Genomic DNA, 22,245 nt, shown 5'->3' with positions numbered 1-22,245 from the left:
GTGTGCCAACAAAAAACCAGAGCTGAACTGTTTCATCTTCCACTCATGGAGAAAACTACCACAGCTCGTGTTAGTCAATGCAACACAGCACTTGAACAGCAGTGCACTTGCCTGAAATGGGAAGTCAAGCTGCAGGAGATTGCAAACACACCTCGTTCAAGTGATTGTCAATCTATATGTGTGCCAACAAAAAACCAGAGCTGAACTGTTTCATCTTCCACTCATGGAGAAAACTACCACAGCTCGTGTTAGTCAATGCAACACAGCACTTGAACAGCAGTGCACTTGCCTGAAATGGGAAGTCAAGCTGCAGGAGATTGCAAACACACCTCGTTCAAGTGATTGTCAATCTATATGTGTGCCAACAAAAAACCAGAGCTGAACTGTTTCATCTTCCACTCATGGAGAAAACTACCACAGCTCGTGTTAGTCAATGCAACACAGCACTTGAACAGCAGTGCACTTGCCTGAAATGGGAAGTCCAGCTGCAGGAGATTGCAAACACACCTCGTTCAAGTGATTGTCAATCTATATGTGTGCCAACAAAAAACCAGAGCTGAACTGTTTCATCTTCCACTCATGGAGAAAACTACCACAGCTCGTGTTAGTCAATGCAACACAGCACTTGAACAGCAGTGCACTTGCCTGAAATGGGAAGTCCAGCTGCAGGAGATTGCAAACACACCTCGTTCAAGTGATTGTCAATCTATATGTGTGCCAACAAAAAACCAGAGCTGAACTGTTTCATCTTCCACTCATGGAGAAAACTACCACAGCTCGTGTTAGTCAATGCAACACAGCACTTGAACAGCAGTGCACTTGCCTGAAATGGGAAGTCAAGCTGCAGGAGATTGCAAACACACCTCGTTCAAGTGATTGTCAATCTATATGTGTGCCAACAAAAAACCAGAGCTGAACTGTTTCATCTTCCACTCATGGAGAAAACTACCACAGCTCGTGTTAGTCAATGCAACACAGCACTTGAACAGCAGTGCACTTGCCTGAAATGGGAAGTCAAGCTGCAGGAGATTGCAAACACACCTCGTTCAAGTGATTGTCAATCTATATGTGTGCCAACAAAAAACCAGAGCTGAACTGTTTCATCTTCCACTCATGGAGAAAACTACCACAGCTCGTGTTAGTCAATGCAACACAGCACTTGAACAGCAGTGCACTTGCCTGAAATGGGAAGTCCAGCTGCAGGAGATTGCAAACACACCTCGTTCAAGTGATTGTCAATCTATATGTGTGCCAACAAAAAACCAGAGCTGAACTGTTTCATCTTCCACTCATGGAGAAAACTACCACAGCTCGTGTTAGTCAATGCAACACAGCACTTGAACAGCAGTGCACTTGCCTGAAATGGGAAGTCAAGCTGCAGGAGATTGCAAACACACCTCGTTCAAGTGATTGTCAATCTATATGTGTGCCAACAAAAAAACCAGAGCTGAACTGTTTCATCTTCCACTCATGGAGAAAACTACCACAGCTCGTGTTAGTCAATGCAACACAGCACTTGAACAGCAGTGCACTTGCCTGAAATGGGAAGTCAAGCTGCAGGAGATTGCAAACACACCTCGTTCAAGTGATTGTCAATCTATATGTGTGCCAACAAAAAACCAGAGCTGAACTGTTTCATCTTCCACTCATGGAGAAAACTACCACAGCTCGTGTTAGTCAATGCAACACAGCACTTGAACAGCAGTGCACTTGCCTGAAATGGGAAGTCAAGCTGCAGGAGATTGCAAACACACCTCGTTCAAGTGATTGTCAATCTATATGTGTGCCAACAAAAAACCAGAGCTGAACTGTTTCATCTTCCACTCATGGAGAAAACTACCACAGCTCGTGTTAGTCAATGCAACACAGCACTTGAACAGCAGTGCACTTGCCTGAAATGGGAAGTCCAGCTGCAGGAGATGCAGCCTCCATGCATGTCTACGTGTCAGGCTCATGCCGGATGTCCTGCATTGTAAGGACACACAGTGGCTACATGTGGCTGGGCTGGGGTCCTGCTGATGGTGCCAGGAACACACGTGGATGCTGAAAGCGATTAACTAATGGACTTTAAAGTTCAATGTTTTAGCTGATTCCTCTAAACCAGGGATGCTGCCAGAACATACTCATGCTAGCCATTCTCTGGGCAGAGCTTGCACTGGAGACAGAGAATGGGTGCAAGGTGATTTGTGCATTCATACATTGTCAGAATCAGAAAGTACACAAAATGGAGCTGTTATCCCTTGCTGTGCGCCAGTGTGCTCACTGAAATAGGAGAAATCCTTTAAAAACTGGGACCTAAATGTCTGGGGAAAATCTTTCTCCATTGATATTAAAGGGGAGGGGGTTGAAAAAAGCGAGAAATAACGATTCTACTGAAAGCAAGCCACTAAACGCTCACACCAGAGAGAATACAACCCGCTAGGGAAGAAAGGCCCAAGTCCATCTTATAAGGATAACAAGTTTAATCTCATGCGCAGATGAGAGCACCAGCAAAGAACTCTCCTGCTAAGAACATTATGCCAAAGAAGGGTACAAGCAGAAACACATAAAGCAAAACATTGTCATAGGAGACACAATACATATAGTAACACCCGTGTGGCTGATTGTATGGACCCTATACAGGTGCTGCCTTTATCAATAAGGGATGGTAGTTTGTGGTCCCAGCCCAGTCCGTCTGTCTTCCATCACGTGGCCGATGCAGGGCTCATGTTGAAGGTCAGAAAACAAATTAATTACACTCCTACTATACAGCTTGTTTGTAACTCATACTGTACACTTGTCCGGCTCCACAACAGACACAGAGGTGGTTCCAGGGCACTCTAACCTTTACCCGCACATTTCACTCACTCCCTCCGCGCCATCCATCTCCAAGATCTCCACCCTTGGTTTGAACTATAATTTATCCCTCCCAGCACCTCTCAATACAAATCACACATTTGTTGCTGCAACTGTACATCCTGTCCATCCTCTTTGAGCATTTCAGGACTTGTTACTTTGGGGTTGATGGTCAAAGGGCACCTGGTGTCATGGAATTCAGAGATCTTAGGGTTTAGTTAGTTATATGGCATATAACTCAGGGTACCTCTGGGTTGAAAGACACATCTTTGCAACACTTTCAAGAACAATGGACAAACAGTGTGGTGGGTGTGGTTGCAAACTGTCCTCATGGGAGCTTGGGCATTGCTGGAGATTTCTGTTTCCTCATGGATTTGGGTCATGCAATGCCACCTTTACTGTGCATGCAATGCCGCCTTTACTGTGCATGCAATGCCGCCTTTACTGTGCATGCAATGCCGCATTTACTGTGCTAGCAATGCCACCTTTACTGTGCATGCAATGCCACCTTTACTGTGCTTGCAATGCCACCTTTACTGTGCATGCAATGCCACCTTTACTGTGCATGCAATGCCACCTTTACTGTGCATGCAATGCCACCTTTACTGTGCATGCAATGCCGCCTTTACTGTGCTTGCAATGCCGCCTTTACTGTGCTTGCAATGCCACCTTTACTGTGCATGCAATGCCGCCTTTACTGTGCATGCAATGCCGCCTTTACTGTGCATGCAATGCCGCCTTTACTGTGCTTGCTGCGCAAGATTTCCCTTCTAACTGGGAATATTAATATCTACGCAAAATAGCAATGCCGCCACACCTTGGGCCAAACCATTTGAATACGCTATATTTGATGATGCTAACATGGGGTCCTGCTGGACGGGAAAAGCGCTGCTTTCACTGACCCCCTTCCCCTTGGTTCATTACAGTGCTTCGCATGAATCTCGCTTTACTTTAAAGCGCCTGGGGGGGGGGGGTGCAGCGGCCCCCTTCCCAACACTACCTACAATGAGATAGTAGAATATGCCATTTCAGTTAAAAAGTCATACATGCACAGCACCCCCTAGTAGTGACCACCCAGAATAAACGTTATCTTTGTGTAAAATGTCCACAGTCTTTCTAATGTGTGAGATAATGTCAGTAATGTTCTTCCTAGGATTTGGTATGAAAGAACAGCATTCTGCTACTACAAGAGTGAAAACACCCCAATATGGCATCCAGGGCGTCTAGGGCCATTCTATTTTGCAGCATCAATGTGCAAATAACCACTTGCCCCTGAGTGATCAAGAAGAGGGACAATGTGCTGTCAATGGTTCCTTTCCGCAGCAATAGGAACAACCTTTGGATTATATTGCGTTTCAATGTAAACTCACTCCAGGCATTTTGTATCCCATTCTATCAATAACAGATTTTGAACCTGATCCTCTCTTTCTTCTTGGTGGGGATGGCCCACAGACAAGGATATCTTTAGGAGCTATGGGGCCTATGAGGGTTGTTTTCCAGACTGATTTGCCAGTCTGGTTATTGCCTCAAAGGTTTGCAACATATCATGTCTACAACATTTGGCAATAGCCAGAACAAAGGACAAAACAAGGGCATTCAATATGACATATATAGATCATGTTTCAAAGGGGGGTTCCAGCAGAGGTCAAGTAGTCCTTGTGCCTCGGACGTGCGCACACCTGGAGTCTGTATAGATAGTAACAGTTGTAGCTCTAGCTAGCACACACGCATGGTTGAATGCAACCAGTTCAGCCACTTGAGAAGATCTTCAATATGTTAACTGAAAGACTTCCAAATCCTCATGCTTTGAACATACTGCATAACCCTCCAGAATTCCTTCCTAATCGCTATTACATAAACAAGGCTCATCAAGAAACACAATTAACTCAGGGTTATGAAGAGGTACATAGATCAGCTCTAGGAGTAATGAAGTTCTTGACTACAACCAGACAATCATGGGGGAGTTGGAAGCAGAAAGGCAGGGTTTAAAACTGAACATTTGTAGAGGGTAACATTAGCCAATAAAATGAGCAGTCTTTCCTGCTTAGTTAATCATGGATTTAAGATATGCTGGATTTTACTCTTCAGAGGTAAAGCCAAAGCAGCAGTCAGCACCACTGCACTACCGGGGTCCCTGCACCAGCATATAAGCTAATGCAGTATCTGTCACAGCTTGCAAACAAGAAGGTAGCCCACCAGCCACAGAATCTAGGGCTGCACTGTAATATGCAATTGGACAGTGTTCATTGCCATGCATTTGAGTTAACACACCTTTGGCAACATTTTCCCGTTTGACATAATTAAAGGTTTTGTTTAGAGGCTTTGTGTCCTTTCAAAGCAAAGGTGGTCAAAATATTGAGAGCCTCCTGTTTGCAGGCTTTCAATGGGGGACACCAATAGTAGGACATCCACATACTGGGCCATGCCAAGGTAACCCTGTGGCAGGCTTGTGAAACACAATTGCAGATTTATTTTATGAAAAGGAGAATATAAAGTCGAAAATCAGAGTGCAGATGTATAGAGAAGAAAGCAGAACGCGGATCAACCCAGTGAATTGTGTTGCAGATGCAGGAATTCAGGGCAGAATAGCAGCAGGATTTGAAACCACAGGAAAGATCAGTAATACTGCACCATTAACAGCACATAGCTCTTGCACAAAACGATATGCATGCTTACTGGGTTTCTTTATAGACAAAATCGGATATTACAAGGTCTGTGAGTAGGCACGATAATGCCTTGTTTAACTAGTGATTCAATAACCGGCCTAATGCCTTTCTCAACTTCTTTGGAACTAAAGTACTGGGGGGTGCATGGAAGAGGTTTGGCTGGGTTCAAAATCATTCCTACTCGTTCAATATTCAGCATGCGTCCAACATCATTTGCATCTGTGGACCATTATTTCGGAGCAACCTGGTCCAACTGTCCCGGTTACAATGAGAGAGTGTCATTTTGTGGATTCCCTTTCAATTTTCGGGACTCCTGTAGCAGCCACACAGTCCAGATTCTCTATGTACTGCAATATGCAGAGGAGCATCCAGACAGAATTCCATCAGGGGGATTATAAATAGTGCAAAACATGTTACACAACAAATCCAATCCTGATAGATTCAAAGGCGCAGGGCTCGATAGCAAAGCATGGGCCTCAGAGATACAGACATAGGGCGTGTAACTGGATGGGGTGCAGGCGTACCCCCACTTCCTGCAACATCTATCACTTCATCTGATCAAGGTGCATGTGGAAACTCCAAGGCACTCGATGTGGACTGCGAAGATCCCATGTAAACAAGACAGAAACCATCTGGCCACTGAGGGCAAAGTTAAGGGAAGGGGCAAATGGATCAAGCATATCACCACGTGGCATTGACCTTACAGATCATCTCTCTGTCTATTGTGTATGGAACATATTTGATGGTGGAGGCGGTGGAGAGGACTGTGGAAAATATAGAGGAAATGGTGTTTGCTGTACATGCTGTTGGAAACCGGATGGTTTGGGAACTCGGACTTCCAATGCCCAAACTCCTTGAAGTAGTTAATTTGATAATTATTCGTGCTCATAGTCGGCTCTGAAATCCTCCTTGGCTCTGAGAACACTGTGCTCCTTCTCTCCCCTGACTCTGAGCTCTCCCTCGCAAGAGCCAGCATCACCACAGTACTCCGTCCCTTCCCGCCTGGGCTGCAATGCCATTGATTTTGCCTCTGTGTTTTCTTTTGTCTCATCTTTATGCGGCACAGCTAGCAGTTACATTGTCTCCTTCCCAGCCAATGAGTACTCCTTCAATTCCATAGTCAATCGTGGCCTGCAGCCCCATAAAAAATGCCGGAACCACGGAATGCGTTCCTTAATCACTGCCTTCAGTATCCCTCGAGACTGATCAAAACATATCTTCAATTTCTCAAGAAAATCTGTAGGATTTTCCACTTTTCCACTTACAGTCCTTTATGTTTCTTTTTGGGGCATATCTCTAGGATAGCGTGAAGCAACCTATCAGTAACATCTTTTAATCTCTGTATAGGGGGTTCTTGCAGCGGCCAATTGCATCTGTGTGTCAGTAAATGAAAAGCGCCTGAGGGACGGCAGTCCTCAATAACTGGTTTCGGATCAGAAGAAGTAGGAATGTAATGATCAATACTGACTTGGAATTTACCAGGGTCTTTACAAATCTTGTGAAACCGTTGCATAATGTTGAGCATGCCGGCTAAGCTCCTCGGAACATGCACCGTAACTAATGCATCGCCTACCCCAGGTAGATGTCTTAAAAGGAACTCTGCAGGGGAATGCTGAGGTAGTAAATTTGGAAAATCCCTCCAAAGGCACAGATGCATACATAGTACTTGGGGACCAAGAAAGATTGAAGATTGCCCATCTATCAAGCAATGGATGAATAGATGATTTAATGCTGAATTTGGGCTCTTCCTAACTCTGCCCACCAGGCAGGGCCACCAGGTCGAGGCTCTGGTCTTTGGTTTGGATAGCTGATTAGTGGCTTCCCGAGTACCAGTCAAAGAAGTAAACCCATTGTCGTTGGTGCACTTTCAGACCTCATGTTTCGAGGATCCCTCGTAGGTAAATAATTCAAGCCAGTTCAAATGCACTTTGCTCGAGGAACTGTTTTATAGGATCTTTATGAGTACAATGGTGTCATTTGTCCAGGAAGTTTCATGTCTTGGGTGAGTAATGTGTATGCATGAACTTGGCTGGACCCCTAAAGGGTGGATATGCATTTGCCTAGACGTACCCGATCCTATTCTCATGGGGTAAGACAAGGAACGGCTTGCTGTGGGAGTTTGTGCCTCATGATACAGCACCGAGACACAACCAGATCTAACACAGCTCATGCGACCAGACAAAGAATGCGCTGTGCACAACAGTGAAAAGTATTCTTCATCCCCTTCTTACAGTAACTTTTCAATTTCCTACTAACTCCCCTCCACGCTATAATGTCGAGACACAGTTTATTTGCCCCCATTACATCCCTGATCAATAGTGGTGCAGAGAAAGACATAGTAAGGTGGCGAGGGTTACCACACATATGGGAGAGTTTGAAAAAACCTGATCAGTTTTGTTTTCTAGGATTGGAAGAGCGGAAATCTAAGTCTTCACCAATGGCAATGGGTCTATGATTGCCCAGACAAATTGGGCAAAGGAGTGGGTCTATAGACAGACAACACACTCATGCCCATGATATATACTCTCATGGATGGATCCAGGTCACTCGCAGGGGCGGCTGCCTCATCTCTAATATGTTGTGCCTGGATGTAGAATCTTTATTCTTTTAACAGAGCCCTCTGTGTAGTCATTTCAGTCACCAGCACACAGAAGCAGACATAAACAGAGCAGAGACATAACAAGTCAATGACATGTTTACGGCGCCCACCTCTGAAAGGATTAGTTCTTTTCCAGTAGGACAATACCCACCATGAGCTCCCCCTTACGATAAGCATCTTATCTTGCTGTATCGGCCCAGTGCCTATCACTTTAGATCCCATCGACAGGCTTCCCGGGGTGCCCACAGCTAACAGCTATCCGAGTCATGGCACCAATTTGACTCTGAAATACTCCAGACTTGACTTCAGAGTCTGATGAGGTTTACCCAGTAGAGTTTAATAGCAGCAAAGCGTAGATGACGCGCACACACCCACTTCACATGACGGCTTAAGACAGACACTCTCTCTGTGTCTCAACCTATATTGACATTCAGTTATAATGTGCTCTTTGCATGACACACATCTTCGAATTGAAGGTATTCATTCAAGCTAGACTGGGCACTACCCTGCCAGGCTAACCCTTCTCAGTGCAGCAGTGTGATCATTGAACTTACACCCTGTTTCAAGACTCTGTTTGAATCAGATCCACCCTGTAACCAAGCGTGTTTCTGTAATCCTGCACGTACTGCTTAGTTTACAGACATCAAGAATGTACTAATGACCGAGTGAACAGATACACGTGTCCATGTGCCAAGAAAAGAACCATCTTCTAACTAGGCACACATATTCATAGCTAGGCCAGAACAGAAAAATGCATCCTACACTAGGAGTTATACACTATTTATTGATATTTCCTATTTTGATTCAATGTATACAGCATTACCTTTTAACATTCTCATTTTCCTTTGTTTCTAGCTTACATTTTTTCACCACAATTGTAATAAAAAGTTGTCATAAGATCAATATACATTGATTGTAAATTATACATATAGTACCGGTGTGCATGTGTACCAGAATATTTTTGTGTGACTTAATGTGTTTTGATATATTCAAATCATGTTTTTTCTTTCCAGATCCTGCTTTGAAAAATGAACTCCGTCTTGTCCTTGTTGGGAGAACCGGCGGTGGGAGAAGTGCCACTGGAAATACCATCCTGGGGGACAAAAAGCAATTTGTTTCAAAAGTCTCATCAGAATCCGTGACCAAGTTTTGCAAGAAGGGTGTTTGTGAATACAATGGCAAGGACATCGTAGTCGTCGATACCCCTGGATTGTTTAACACCAACAATTCCGAAGAAGAAACCATCTCGGAGATCGCCCAGTCTGTGGTCCTCAGCTCCCCGGGACCCCACGCCATCCTTCTTGTGCTCCGAGTGAGAAGCATCACAGAGGAGGAGCAGAAAACCCAGGAAATAATCCAAGATGTTTTTGGGGAAGAGGCAATGAAGTACATGATTATCATCTTCACCCATAAAGATGGCTTGAAAAATAAAACAATTGACACATGCGTCCAAGAATGTGAAGGACAAATGAAGGATTTAATTGAAAAATGTGGAAATCGTTACTGTGCCATTAACAACAGAGCAAAAGGACCAGAAATGGAGGAGCAGAGGCGTCAGCTGATAGACCTGATAGAGAAAATGAAAAGAGACAACAGGGGACAGTTCTACAGACATGACATGTTCAGGGAGGCGGAGGAGGGGCTCGAGAAAACAGAGGCCCAGATTCGCAGCAAAATCAAAAAAGAGAAAAGAAGTGAAGTTAAAAGAATACAGCGTGAAAAAGAAGAATCCATTGAAAGGATAAAAAGAGAGAACAATGGCCTAATAACAAAGGAGCAAGAGGAGGAAATTGAAGAAGAGGCACGGAGGACACTGACAGAAATTGAGAAAGACTTTCAAAAGAAACTCAAGAGTTCTCGCGATGAAGCCGTGTCTTTGATCATCGATTGCATCAAGAAAGGGTCTAAGGTGGGAGCAGCTCTCGGTGGTGTTGTGGGAGGACCTCCCGGGGTCCTAGCCGGGATAGCTGCGGGGCTGGTTGTGGGGGGCCTCATAGGAATAACCATATCAGTGGCTGAAGGAAAAGGTGTGAGGGGGAAAGCTGGTAAAGTTGTAGAATTCTTTAAACTGTTTTTTAATGACATTTGAATACTGTGCATCATTGTTCCAGACATGCTGCCCTTGTGAGTGAGTCAGAGTCTCCTGATGCAGGTTGGCTGATTTTGCGGTTTTCTTTGTGAAAATTCTACTTCTATTAAGTTGACCCGGGTTGTTGTCGTTCCAACTTTGGATAGAAATTCCACATGTGATAAGATGCCCTCACATCCTATGACCAGCCTTATATACGACTTTTCCAGCAGCCGTCCCAACGGAAGAGGAGTCACCTGCCTTTGCCTTATCAAGAGACCCAGCTGGTCTGAGCATAAGGTGACCAATTTATCAATTTACCCGTCTCCTTCAGGTTCAACACAGCTCTACATAAAGTCATTACCCACAAATCACTATAAACTGGCACAGTCAGCTTTGAAAACGCCCTACCATCTGCCGATAGCAGCAAGGCCATGCGGCAAGGCCATGCGGCAAGGCCATGCGGCAAGCATACCACCCTAAGGTGACACCCAGATTGCGTGTTAGTTGACACACTGATGACTTCCGTTAGACCATTAGACATAAAGGCTGTCTTAAAGGTGAGCATAAGCGCAACTGCTTATTGACCACAAACTAACAAACCGATGTGCTGAGATGTTGTGCTCCTTGGTTGCAAGATCACTGGCAAAGCGTTTACAGCTCTTTAATGAATCAGCACAGGCCAACACAAGAAATCGACTCGCATATTTCATCCCAGGCCAGAGCGCATTCCCCTTACCATGTTTTCGTTGAGTCGCCAGACCTTTAAAATCATTTCCCCACCCAACATAACATCCAGAAATGGGAGAAAAAACTCAAAAAAACTACTCCTTGCACCACCAAGAAGCACTCTAGTCTGAAGAAAGCTGTTAGACTGCGCACCACAGCCAATATTCACAACTGATTTAGGCTCAGACTTAGGGAGACGTCACACCTTACAAATTAATAAACGGTCAGTATTTACAACAATGTCACCACAATGGAAGTCCTTGGAAGGATTTGCTTACAGCTCCCTCCGCCTGCAGTGACTCAATAACAAATACCTAACAGTCACCAGGAACACTTTCCGTCTGTCTCAACACACAAGTTGGCACTCAGACTGCAAATATTAACCACCTATCACACTTATGAATGAACATCCCGAAGTATGGAGGTCTCAACCAAAGTACGGCATGGAAGATGGGTGACCACTAACTCTGTCAGATGCCCAACCCCATCGAATACCAACGCCTCACGCCCTTGACATGGCAGTTACCTGAAATGGCAATCTCCAGCCCTGGGGCCATTAAAGATGCCACCAAGTCAACTTATAATCTTGGAGCCTTGGTCCAGCCCTGGTCAACGATGAAACCAACCAGAGCTAATCTCTGTCATTCCTCCCAAACAGCCATAATAAACGAGAACCCCCTCTCCAATGACTTGATCGACGCCTGATCGGCCATCAGAAATGCTGTGATCATTGACCTCATGATCGAAGAGCAGGACCTCTCGCTACAAAGCATCACAGAATCATGGCTTTTGGACAAATTCATTACATCCCTGAATGTATTGCACCCACTTGACATAAAGCCCTGTTCGAAGTTTGGAACAGTAGGAACAATACAACATTCCTAACTTGCATATAACTTTTTAGTGTCAAATAGCTAGAAAGAAAGTGTAATCATTCTATTTCACTGGCACCTGCTGATAAACATGTGATTTCTGTTTTTTATATATGTTTTTGGAAAGTACTGTATGGATTGCTTCATGTGCTTTATATGTCCCATATATCTATGTTGACTGCACAGTTTCTCATCTACTGACTTGTCCTGGCTGTGCTCTATCAGTAAATAAATGAATGAATGTGTAAATGAACTCTGCTTGGCACACCTCTTTTTGGGCCTTCTGAAGGTGTCCTCACAGCAGTCACCTTGCCACCCCTCCTATGCGTGGCCTCGAATGTTCCTTTTGTCTTTGGGATGTCCATCAAAAGTCAAAAGTAAGAAGAAACCTAAGCATCACAAGCCAAGACATGTTCCTTACAAAGCCTGAAGTGGAAATCTTTACTAATTGGCTGCACCCCCACACCAGGAGGACCAATCGAAGAGCAGCCCAGTCACCCCCCATTCCCTTTAGACCTTCCTAAACATAAGGCTAAGTTAACCCGTAAAACAATACTGGGAACAAAAAAAGAACCATAATGTAGCCGTCAAACTATCGAACTATAGACAAACTGAAGAACGGTCTCCCCATTTTAACATTTCAATAAGGTTATTTTAGGAATGGATCTTTTAAATGTTCACAAGAGTTGCAATTGAAGAAACATTTTGCCAATATCTCTGATACAGAAGAGAACAATGAAGAATTAATCTCCGAGAGTCACAGACACTCTGCACACCACGTGGTCTCTCGTTGACCACTAGGAGGCACCACTGGCACAGATGGCTTGAGGGAGTGGTGGAGATTGGAAGGTTGATCCAAATATTAGTGTTGATAGTGGCCTAAGATAACCCTATAGGAGAAAAGTCCAAGGAGGATGCCTTACAGATCTTTGTGAAATCTTGTAGTACGGGATGTCTATGCTTTGCACGGAAGAGTGAACAAATCGCTCCTAATTGGGCTCTCACAAACATTCGACAGATAGCTTTAGAAATTTTACAGTACAACAAGGAAATAATATTCAAACATTTGGACAAAGAGAGAGGATACAAAGAAGTGATGACTTTTTTCTCTTTGCTGCCCCGTCCTTGCCTCTGTTACATCTAAGGGCCGACACCACATCTTTACTGTCAGAGTAGGGAGAAGGGAGCACCAGGGCACCAGATTACCTTGCAGTTTGAACACCCTTCAAAGATGGCAGCCCGCTGAGTTTAGCACTTACATATTGCCCGAGAACCTGCAACAAACAGCATGCTGCCAAGAATGAAATACTGCAATGCTCCTACTGGGACGAACGCCTACCATACCAGACGAAGAGCCAGCCCACCAGGAATTCCCCCATCGCCAACAAAGGTCAGCCCAAGAGCCCCTTCTCACATCGTTACCACACAACCTTGCCCCCATTACCTCTAGGGTCTGTCATCACTGTCTGTCCTGCCTGAGTGGGTGGAAGAGGGTGCCTTGCAGCTGAAGCCCCTTTAAAAGATGGTAGCCCAGCAACTTTAGCTCTTCCCTAAAGCCCCAACACCAGTAACGAACAGCATCATGGGTAGGAAGAGGTACACAGAGGAGACTGGTGGGGCCCTGCCCTTGTGAATTGGGTGAGTGCCTGCTCACCAACGAAGTGTCAAAAGCCAGTTTAAGAGTCCTTTTGCCCCTCTTTACTCCCATATCTTTCCGCCATTACATCTATGGGCCATGGCCTGATTAATTTGGCACTTCTGACATGGTCCCATGATGTTCTGGGTTTGAATGCTCCATCAGTGGCAAAATACACTTACAGTGAAACAGCAAAGAACATGATACATTTATCATTTCCTGCAATTAAGCAGGGCTATGGATTCATTTAACTATTTCAAGAACACAGCAAAAACAAGCAATGCACAGGAGAGGTGTCTTCAATAAATTAATCTTTTCTAATGCGCTTAATACCAGAGACAACTCACTAAGCGTGGTACCAGGATTCGAACCTGTGTTGTTCAGCTTCCAAGACAAAGACGTTGCCCCTGAGTTATTGCCCCAGCACAGAAACATATTACATATTGCAGCAAACAGTGTATTCAAGCAATGCTTTTTATCATGTTACATTTTTATTCATCAACAAATTCATATTAAGAAAAGATGTTTCTTGCAGTTTTGGGGGATACGTGGAGGCTTCTTTCAAACAACAAGTATTTATGCCTTATTTTATATCAATAGACAGACTATTACGATATATATGATTATACAAACATGCATGCACCAACAATAGACATCTGTCAAGGCTCCTGGAAAATTCTCCTTGGTAAAACCTTCACACCGGAGCTTTGACAGAGATCCCAGAACAGGTCTTGCAAAATCTACTTGTGCACTCGCATTAGCGAGGAGATTTTATGAAGGTAGAGTACCATTTGCATGGTTCTCGTCCTTGCTGGAGAGTATGGGAATGTTTGAAACATTTATTTGACATTTACTGCAAACAAACTTTGCAGTAAATGGCATATCTAAGTTTCACTGTGCATGATTGGCCTCTAGTTGACATCATTGCACCAACTATAAAGCAATCTTTTGGTGACATCCAGCATTTACATAAAAAATTGGTAAATATGTTATCATTCGTCACCATGGTTGAGTGCATTTCGCTTTCAGTATGAGTATGCAAACTAAGGAACTTGTCCTGTAGGTCTAGTGGGATTTTAAAAAATGTGTAAGGCCTGCAGATATTAACTGTGGGCAAAAGAGTCACATGCAGCATTGTCAGAGACCCCATCAATGTTTCCCCTTGTTAATGTCTTCATGACTTTTCTTAACTATTCTGATGACTTTTTAGTACGGCTTCACAAAAATGTGTCCTTGAACAGAATGCTTGCATGAGTTTTTTCATAACCACACGCAACATGAGATCATTGCTTTTTTCCTGCCTTCCTTCATTTCATCATGAGATAGCTATGTAGGCATCAACAATACTTTGGCCAAGTAGAGTTGAGGAAATATTGAATGGGTAGAGCTGGAAAGACCCCAGGAACCACATGAAGCCTGAGACAGAGCTGGAGCAGTAGAAGAGGAGAAGAGGAAGGGCAACGACTTCCTGCTTGAAGGTGTCTGCCTGCCCTGGATTAATGGGCTGAACTGTTACATTTTCAAGTGTTATTTTTATTTTTTTCCTGAAGAGCCTTGAATTAAATGTTTGATGGCTCAGGCTAACATTTTGGCACCAGGGAATATTTATTTTGTATGGTTTTCATGGTTTTCAAGACTTTTCATTATCGGATAAGACTGCTTGTTCCAAAGACTCCCACAGGATGTCACAAAGACGGGAAAAAAAACACAAGGATGTGCTGAGTTCTAGAAAGAATGATGTTCTCTTTTATATGATGTTTCCTGGATTGTCCATATCTGTTTGGAATCTTTGCCTGAGATGGCCCTTGCTCAGAAGCCAAGGAAAGAGAATGAGGTCTTTGGAGTGTGTGGCCCTGTATCAAACATGCAATGCAACAGAAGAGAAGTAGAACTAAATTGTGAGTAGAATTTTTCTCGCACATTATTTAAAGTGTTATATAACTGATTATGATTGACTATTAGTTCATTCAAATATTGGTTATGTACACATGTTGCTTTCAGCGATAGGGGAAATAGTTTTGACAAATGTATGCTTCATACTGCTCATGCTCTATGCATACTAGAAGTTCTGATACAAATAGAATAAATGATAGAATATGGAAGCAAAGAAATCTGCTTAAGGGTCAGGATGCTTGCTGATGAAATATATTTCTGTATCTCATCATCTATTTATATATCCAACTCTGATCTAGGTCCCTGTGAGTGTAGTTTGGCTTTGAAATCTTGCTATGCTCTGGGAATGGTGGCATGCTGCTGGGTGTAGGGTGTTTCTGCTTCTTCAGAATGGTGCCCAATATAGGGCCTGGCCTCTAAAGCCCCTTTGAATAGAAGTAGATTTCTCTTAAGAAGCGGATATACACGTGGTTGGACTGTAGAAAATCTTTTGAAGTCTTAGAAACAGCAGAATTTTTGAAATATATTGTGTATGACATGGTAATTGCAGAGCACACTATACTAGTATACTCAGTTCCATTTATTTATTTATTCGAATTTGTAAAGCGTGCAACAGCCCGAAGGCATCGTGGTGCTAGTTACAGAGAATGATAAAATCAGCTTAGTTACACACAAAACATACTGGCAACCTTATTGTACAATACTGTAAAGAACAGTTTATACAACACTTGGATAGGTTAGAAAGTGAGAAAGGGTAAGAGTGAAGAGAGTGGATTAGTTGAAGAGGGCCGTTTTCTAAAGGCGGGGAGAGAAGTTTCTGCTCTGAAGGCAGTGGGGAGCGCATTCCATAGCTTGGGGGCTAAGTATGGGACGCCTATCCCTTCTACTTTGGCCCTGTTGATGCGCGGGACGGTGAGTTGGTGGTGTAGCATGTGCTAGTAGGCCTTGGTGATGTAGCTCTGGATAGTGTGTCTGAAAGGTATGAAGGGGCTGAAAGGTTCATGCATTTGTGTGTAGTGGTGAGAATTTTGAAAGTGATGCAGTCTTTGACTGGGAGCCAGTGGACAGTCTTTATTTGTGAAATGTGGTCTCTTTTTGGAATGCTTAAGGCTGCTCTTAGTGAGTTATTTTGGGTGATTTGAAGTTTGCTTATGTTTTTTGTGGCGGTGCTGTTTAGGAGTGCATTGCAATAGTCAAGCTTGGCCCCTATGATGGCTCTTGCTATTGAGAGACAGTTGTCCTTAGTTAGGAAGGGTTTTATGGCGTTAATGAGTTTGGTATTTAGGGCGGAGGCGGAGACAATGGTGCTGACTTGCTTGTTCATTGACAAAGTAGCATCAATGTGGACCCCTGTCCATGTCTTCTAATACAGCTTCCTAATAAATGACAAGCAGTTTGAAGCATAAATAAATGCTGTAGCGTATGTATTTATAATTCGGACGAGGATTCTTGATAAAACCAACCAAGCCATATAGCATACTAGTTTATCCAGTAAATAAACCAAATAGGATGTATTATCTTAGTCTACACTAGCGAACACCTAATGCAAACACACACACACCTCGAGATTGCTATTCTTACAAATACACTGCTTTTTTACCTTTAAAGATATACACAGATGCTTCACTAAATTCCCTTAATGATAAAAAAAGAGTTCAAGAACTTTTTCCAGCAAAATACAAAGCAGTCTGAAAAGTATTCAAAATTTCTGGCAAAGTGCAGATGACATCTAAGATTTAGGCACCCACTGCATACAGCACCTAGCAGAACTACTGTGCAAACCTTTATGGCCAAAGATTGCAAAACTTCTGACATGGGTCGAAGATAGATGAGGCCCATTGCAGATCGTGCCTTTGGCTAGTGCAGTACTATGCTTCAGAAATAATGGCGAAAGTACTACTAATTATTAAAACATTAATCTCAAAGGAATATCTGATTTATAATCTAAAATTGCACACCGGAAAGTCACATTTTTAGGAAATTGTGAGCACTTTGTGTGGCAAGTCCCCTTTGTATTGATAAATGGAATCCAAAGGGCCAAAGAATGCAATTCACGAGATATGAGAAAAAGAAACAGGGCAGGGAAATATCTAACAGACAGTCAAACTCTAGCAGAGTGAGTGCATGGTAGCTAACAGACATTCCAACTATAGCAGAGTGAGTGCATGGTATCTAACAGGCATTCAAACTCTAGCAGAGCAAGCGCATTGTATCTAACAGGCATTCAAACTCTAGCAGAGCAAGCGCATGGTATCTAAACAGACAGTCAAACTTTAGCAGAGTGAGTGCATGGTATCTAACAGACATTCAAACTCTAGCAGAGTGAGTGCATGGTATCTAACAGACATTCAAACTCTAGCAGAGCGAGCGCATGGTATATAACAGACAGTCAAACTCTAGCAGTGCAAGTGCATGGTATCTAACAGACAGTCAAACTCTAGCAGAGTGAGTGCATGGTAGCTAACAGACATTAAAACTCTATCAGAGTTAGCGCATGGTATCTAACAGACAGTCAAACTCTAGCAGAGTGAGTGCATGGTATCTAACAGACAGTCAAACTCTAGCAGAGTGAGTGCATGGTAGCTAACAGACATTCAAACTCTAGCAGAGCAAGCACATGGTATCTAACAGACATTCAAACTGTAGCGGAGCAAGCGCATGGTATCTAACAGGCATTCAAACTCTAGCAGAGTGTCGTATCTAACAGACATTAAAACTCTAGCAGAGTGAGTACATGGTAGCTAACAGACATTCAAACTCTACCAGAGCGAGCGCATGGTATCTAACAGACATTCAAACTCTAGCAGAGTGAGCGCATGGTGCTAACAGACATTCAAACTCTAGCAGAGCGAGCGCATAGTATCTAACAGGCAGTCAAACTCTAGCAGAGTGAGTGCATGGTAGCTAACAGACATTCAAACTCTAGCAGAGCAAGCACATGGTATCTAACAGACATTCATACTCTAGCAGAGCAAGCGCATGGTATCTAACAGGCATTCAAACTCTAGCAGAGTGAGGTATCTAACAGACATTAAAACTCTAGCAGAGTGAGTGCATGGTAGCTAACAGACATTCAAACTCTAGCAGAGCGAGCGCATGGTATCTAACAGACATTCAAACTCTAGCAGAGTGAGTGCATGGTATCTAACAGACATTCAAACTCTAGCAAAGTGAGTGCATGGTATCTAACAGATATTAAAACTCTATCAGAGTTAGCGCATGGTATCTAACAGACAGTCAAACTCTAGCAGAGTGAGTGCATGGTATCTAACAGACAGTCAAACTCTAGCAGAGTGAGTGCATGGTAGCTAGCAGACATTCAAACTCTAGCAGAGCAAGCACATGGTATCTAACAGACATTCAAACTCTATTAGAGCAAGCACATGGTATCTAACAGGCATTCAAACTCTAGCAGAGTGAGGAATCTAACAGCCATTAAAACTCTAGCAGAGTGAGTGCATGGTAGTTAACAAACATTCAAACTCTAGCAGAGCGAGCGCATGGTATCTAACAGACATTCAAACTCTAGCAGAGTGAGCGCATGGTGCTAACAGACATTCAAACTCCAGGAGAGCGAGCACATGGTATCTAACAGACAGTCAAACTCTAGCAGAGTGAGTGCATGGTAGCTAACAGACATTCAAACTCTAGCAGAGCAAGCGCATGGTATCTAACAGACATTCAAACTCTAGCAGAGCAACCGCATGGTATCTAACAGGCATTCAAACTCTAGCAGAGTGAGGTATCTAACAGACATTAAAACTCTAGCAGAGTGAGTGCATGGTAGCTAACAAACATTCAAACTCTAGCAGAGCGAGCGCATGGTATCTAACAGACATTCAAACTCTAGCAGAGTGAGCGCATGGTGCTAACAGACATTCAAACTCTAGCAGAGTGAGCGCATGGTATCTAACAGACATTCAAACTCTAGCAGAGCAAGCGCATGGTATCTAACAGGCATTCAAACTCTAGCAGAGTGAGGTATCTAACAGACATTAAAACTCTAGCAGAGTGAGTGCATGGTAGCTAACAAACATTCAAACTCTAGCAGAGCGAGCGCATGGTATCTAAGAGACATTAAAACTCTAGCAGAGTGAGCGCATGGTGCTAACAGACATTCAAACTGTAGCAGAGTGAGCACATGGTATCTAACAGACATTCAAACTCTAGCATAGTGAGCGCATGGTATCTAACAGACATTCAAACTCTAGCAGAGCGAGCGCATGGTAGCTAATAGACATTCAAACTCTAGCAGAGTGAGTGCCTGGTATCTAACAGACATTCAAACTCTAGCAGCGCGAGCGCATGGTATCGAACAGACATTCAAACTTTAGCAGAGCGAGCTCATGGTATCTAACAGACATTCAAACTCTAGCAGAGTGAATGCATGGTATCTAACAGACATTCAAACTCTAGCAGAGTGAGTGCATGGTTTTAGAGTAGTTACAGAAGGCAAAAAGCAACAATGTGTTACTAATTTCTTCAACATATATGTAAATTATGGTATATGTGCTTCCATACATTACACAATTTCATTGGCCTATTCTGTCCATGTGGTATTAATGGCGTACATGCCGGTTAGCTCATGCTCAGTAAAGTCAAATCCTTTCCCACCCTTTGCGAACAGAAAATGAGTGTTATAAAAATGTAACAAGTGAGTTTGTTTTCCATTGGCGGTTCCAGGAGGAGGAGATGTAAGTGAGCAAGCACAGAATTATCGACCAATCATAATGTGAGATGTGACAGTGTGACACAAATGATAACATTTAAGTACCGTCCTAGATGTTCTAAGCAGTTTGCACCAGAATATTGCTCTCATCATGAAGAATTATGTATTATCAGGTCATTTTGCAACTCTCTTGGTGGAAAGGCTACTTACATGTCCTTCCTGTTTCTCATGAGTTCATCTTGTTTGAATTCTGACCTTATGTGCTGGGGCCTGGCTGCTGACAAACGTTGCTCTTTCATAATGGCACAGAGGTGCATGTGTTTGTGCAGTGTATAGTGTCATGCAATTTTCTTTGTTTACTATTACATTCACGTGCCGTGACTTAGGTGTGAGCTACTATACTGATCATTGGTTCGTAGATGATTCTATTATTCGAGCAAGGATGTTTTTCAAGATGCGGTTCTACGAATTGTCCTTATCACTGTTGCATTAATGCGATGTGAGCCATGTGTAAACTTCTGTATTGTTCACTAATTCCCTCTTAGAGTTGAATCGTGGATACCAGTATCTTACATAACTGTTTGTTTGACTAAAGAGAGCTCTGTGGGAGCTATTTACCCTGCAGGGAGCTGTTTTGCGCTACAATCAGTTTATCTCTGTAAATGCTTTTTCATGTTTTACGGCTTGACTGCCATCAAGTGACCTTCATTAATTTACATTTGGTTGCTGTGCCTAGGAACTCAAGTAGTTATATTTCTCTGGGACATAGCTATGAGAACTTTGATATCATTTTCTGTTGCGCTTTCATGATCTCACTACCACAAACTAAACCGTCGGCCTCCCCTTGCTTTAGCCAATTATTGTGTGGCATTCGGCCTGTGAGTGTGTGAATGTTGTGAGGATGTGTGCCTTTCAGTGAGAGTCTAACTGCTGCTCTTTGCTATGGGGTGCTGGGGAAATATTCATGCTTCCAGAACAGCTGACTAAATCTCGAGGCCTTTGTGTAGTGTATTCAACTACTGCAAAATATTGGCGATCCTGTTTTCATCAAAATAAACACTTCTGCTATGCTTTTCTAATTGACGTTTAATGCAGATGGGTTTGGGTAAAGGTACATGACTATGTTGGTCTACACAGGGTGTGTTATGCCCTGGTTGAAGCATAGCAACTATTCATCTGTTGGCCTAAACATGAAGCTTTTTGCTAAATGGGGCTGCTTACTTCACTGCATCACACGTTTCTCACAGTGACTTTCGCAGCTTAAGTTTTCATGCAGGTTTGGGACGTTGAATAACTGTGCCCATTCTCTCATACTTCCCTACATTCCCCCCTTTCATCCCTTGAGAGATTAATGTTTCTCTACCTTCTCCCTCTTATCTTTTTTCTTCTTCTGGTCACTCATAGACACTACTGGGTATTTATATTTTCCCTACGTCTCTTAGATCACCACCGTACATTATATAATCACAAGGGGTACATTGCAAATAGCTCTTGGGCCACTCTAGAGTGGTACAAGTATAGCACTCTAGATAATTGGTAGGGTGATTGGGTTGGGAACAAAGCCCATTATCAGGGTAATTGCGTATGCTCATGGGGTACCTGCTCCTGTGTTTTCCAACCTGTGGTTGCTCATTTGTTTGACAACTTTCATCTTTCCACCAAGGAGTGGCATTACCTGTCATTACTGCAAATAATGTGTTCTTATTGTTACGGGACACACAACAGGTGATAATTAATTGATATATGCACCAAATTAATATCACGAGAATGAGGATAGGATACAGAATTCAAAAAGTGTTGTTCAGCCAGTGGGGCATCCATGACATAAACAGCGTTAGCCAGCCGTCTTATTTAGCAATCCTTCTTCCTTCTCCAAGTTCTTTGTCAATTGGGCCATTAGCTTGATAGCTACCGTTAGTTTGCTATTTCTTTCCTTCGTTGGGAGGGACGTAGGTAGAGAAATAGCTGCCAATTTTCATGCAGACCCCACCCTCCATTGCTGTGATAAGGTTGAGCATCAGGCGGTTTTGGAGTGCTATGGGCCTGAGTGCACGGAGCTCCTCGCATACTGCGTTTTTTTTCTGTGTCCCATTGCATTTGACAGTTCCATCACATTCCAACGGAGCAACTGTAGACATAAGGAATTTGTGGCAACCAGTATTACTGGTCCAAGCTATGAAGTAAAACATACCTCTGTTTTTGTGAACAAGTAGTACTGGGGCGGCATCTTTTCTAATGCTTCATCAGCTTACTTTGAAAAATATCCCGATCTCTTCTT

At 43.3% G+C, this 22,245-nt stretch overlaps 2 protein-coding genes across 4 annotated transcripts in view; both read left to right on the top strand.

The window, feature by feature from the left end:
- Positions 1-12,022, top strand: part of LOC138498138 (GTPase IMAP family member 9-like) — a 103,858-nt gene extending 91,836 nt beyond the window's left edge. For both annotated transcript variants that reach the window (XM_069622014.1, XM_069622015.1), the window contains exon 3: positions 9,114-12,022. In XM_069622014.1, coding sequence (XP_069478115.1) covers positions 9,114-10,189 — 1,076 coding nt within the window. In that variant the 3' untranslated portion in view covers positions 10,190-12,022. The remainder of the gene's footprint in view (positions 1-9,113) is intronic.
- A 140-nt stretch (positions 12,023-12,162) lies between these two features.
- Positions 12,163-22,245, top strand: part of LOC138498137 (tachylectin-2-like) — a 459,435-nt gene continuing 449,352 nt past the window's right edge. For both annotated transcript variants that reach the window (XM_069622011.1, XM_069622012.1), the window contains exon 1: positions 12,163-15,303. In XM_069622011.1, the coding sequence (XP_069478112.1) occupies positions 15,204-15,303 (100 nt within the window). In that variant the 5' untranslated portion in view covers positions 12,163-15,203. The remainder of the gene's footprint in view (positions 15,304-22,245) is intronic.

This window comes from Ambystoma mexicanum, chromosome 5q (genome assembly GCF_040938575.1).
Source record: "Ambystoma mexicanum isolate Mex_15411 chromosome 5q, UKY_AmexF1_1, whole genome shotgun sequence".
NCBI classification, from domain to species: Eukaryota; Metazoa; Chordata; class Amphibia; order Caudata; family Ambystomatidae; genus Ambystoma; species Ambystoma mexicanum.
Note: the sequence above shows the minus strand (reverse complement) of the source record. Positions and strands in the feature narration are given on the sequence as shown.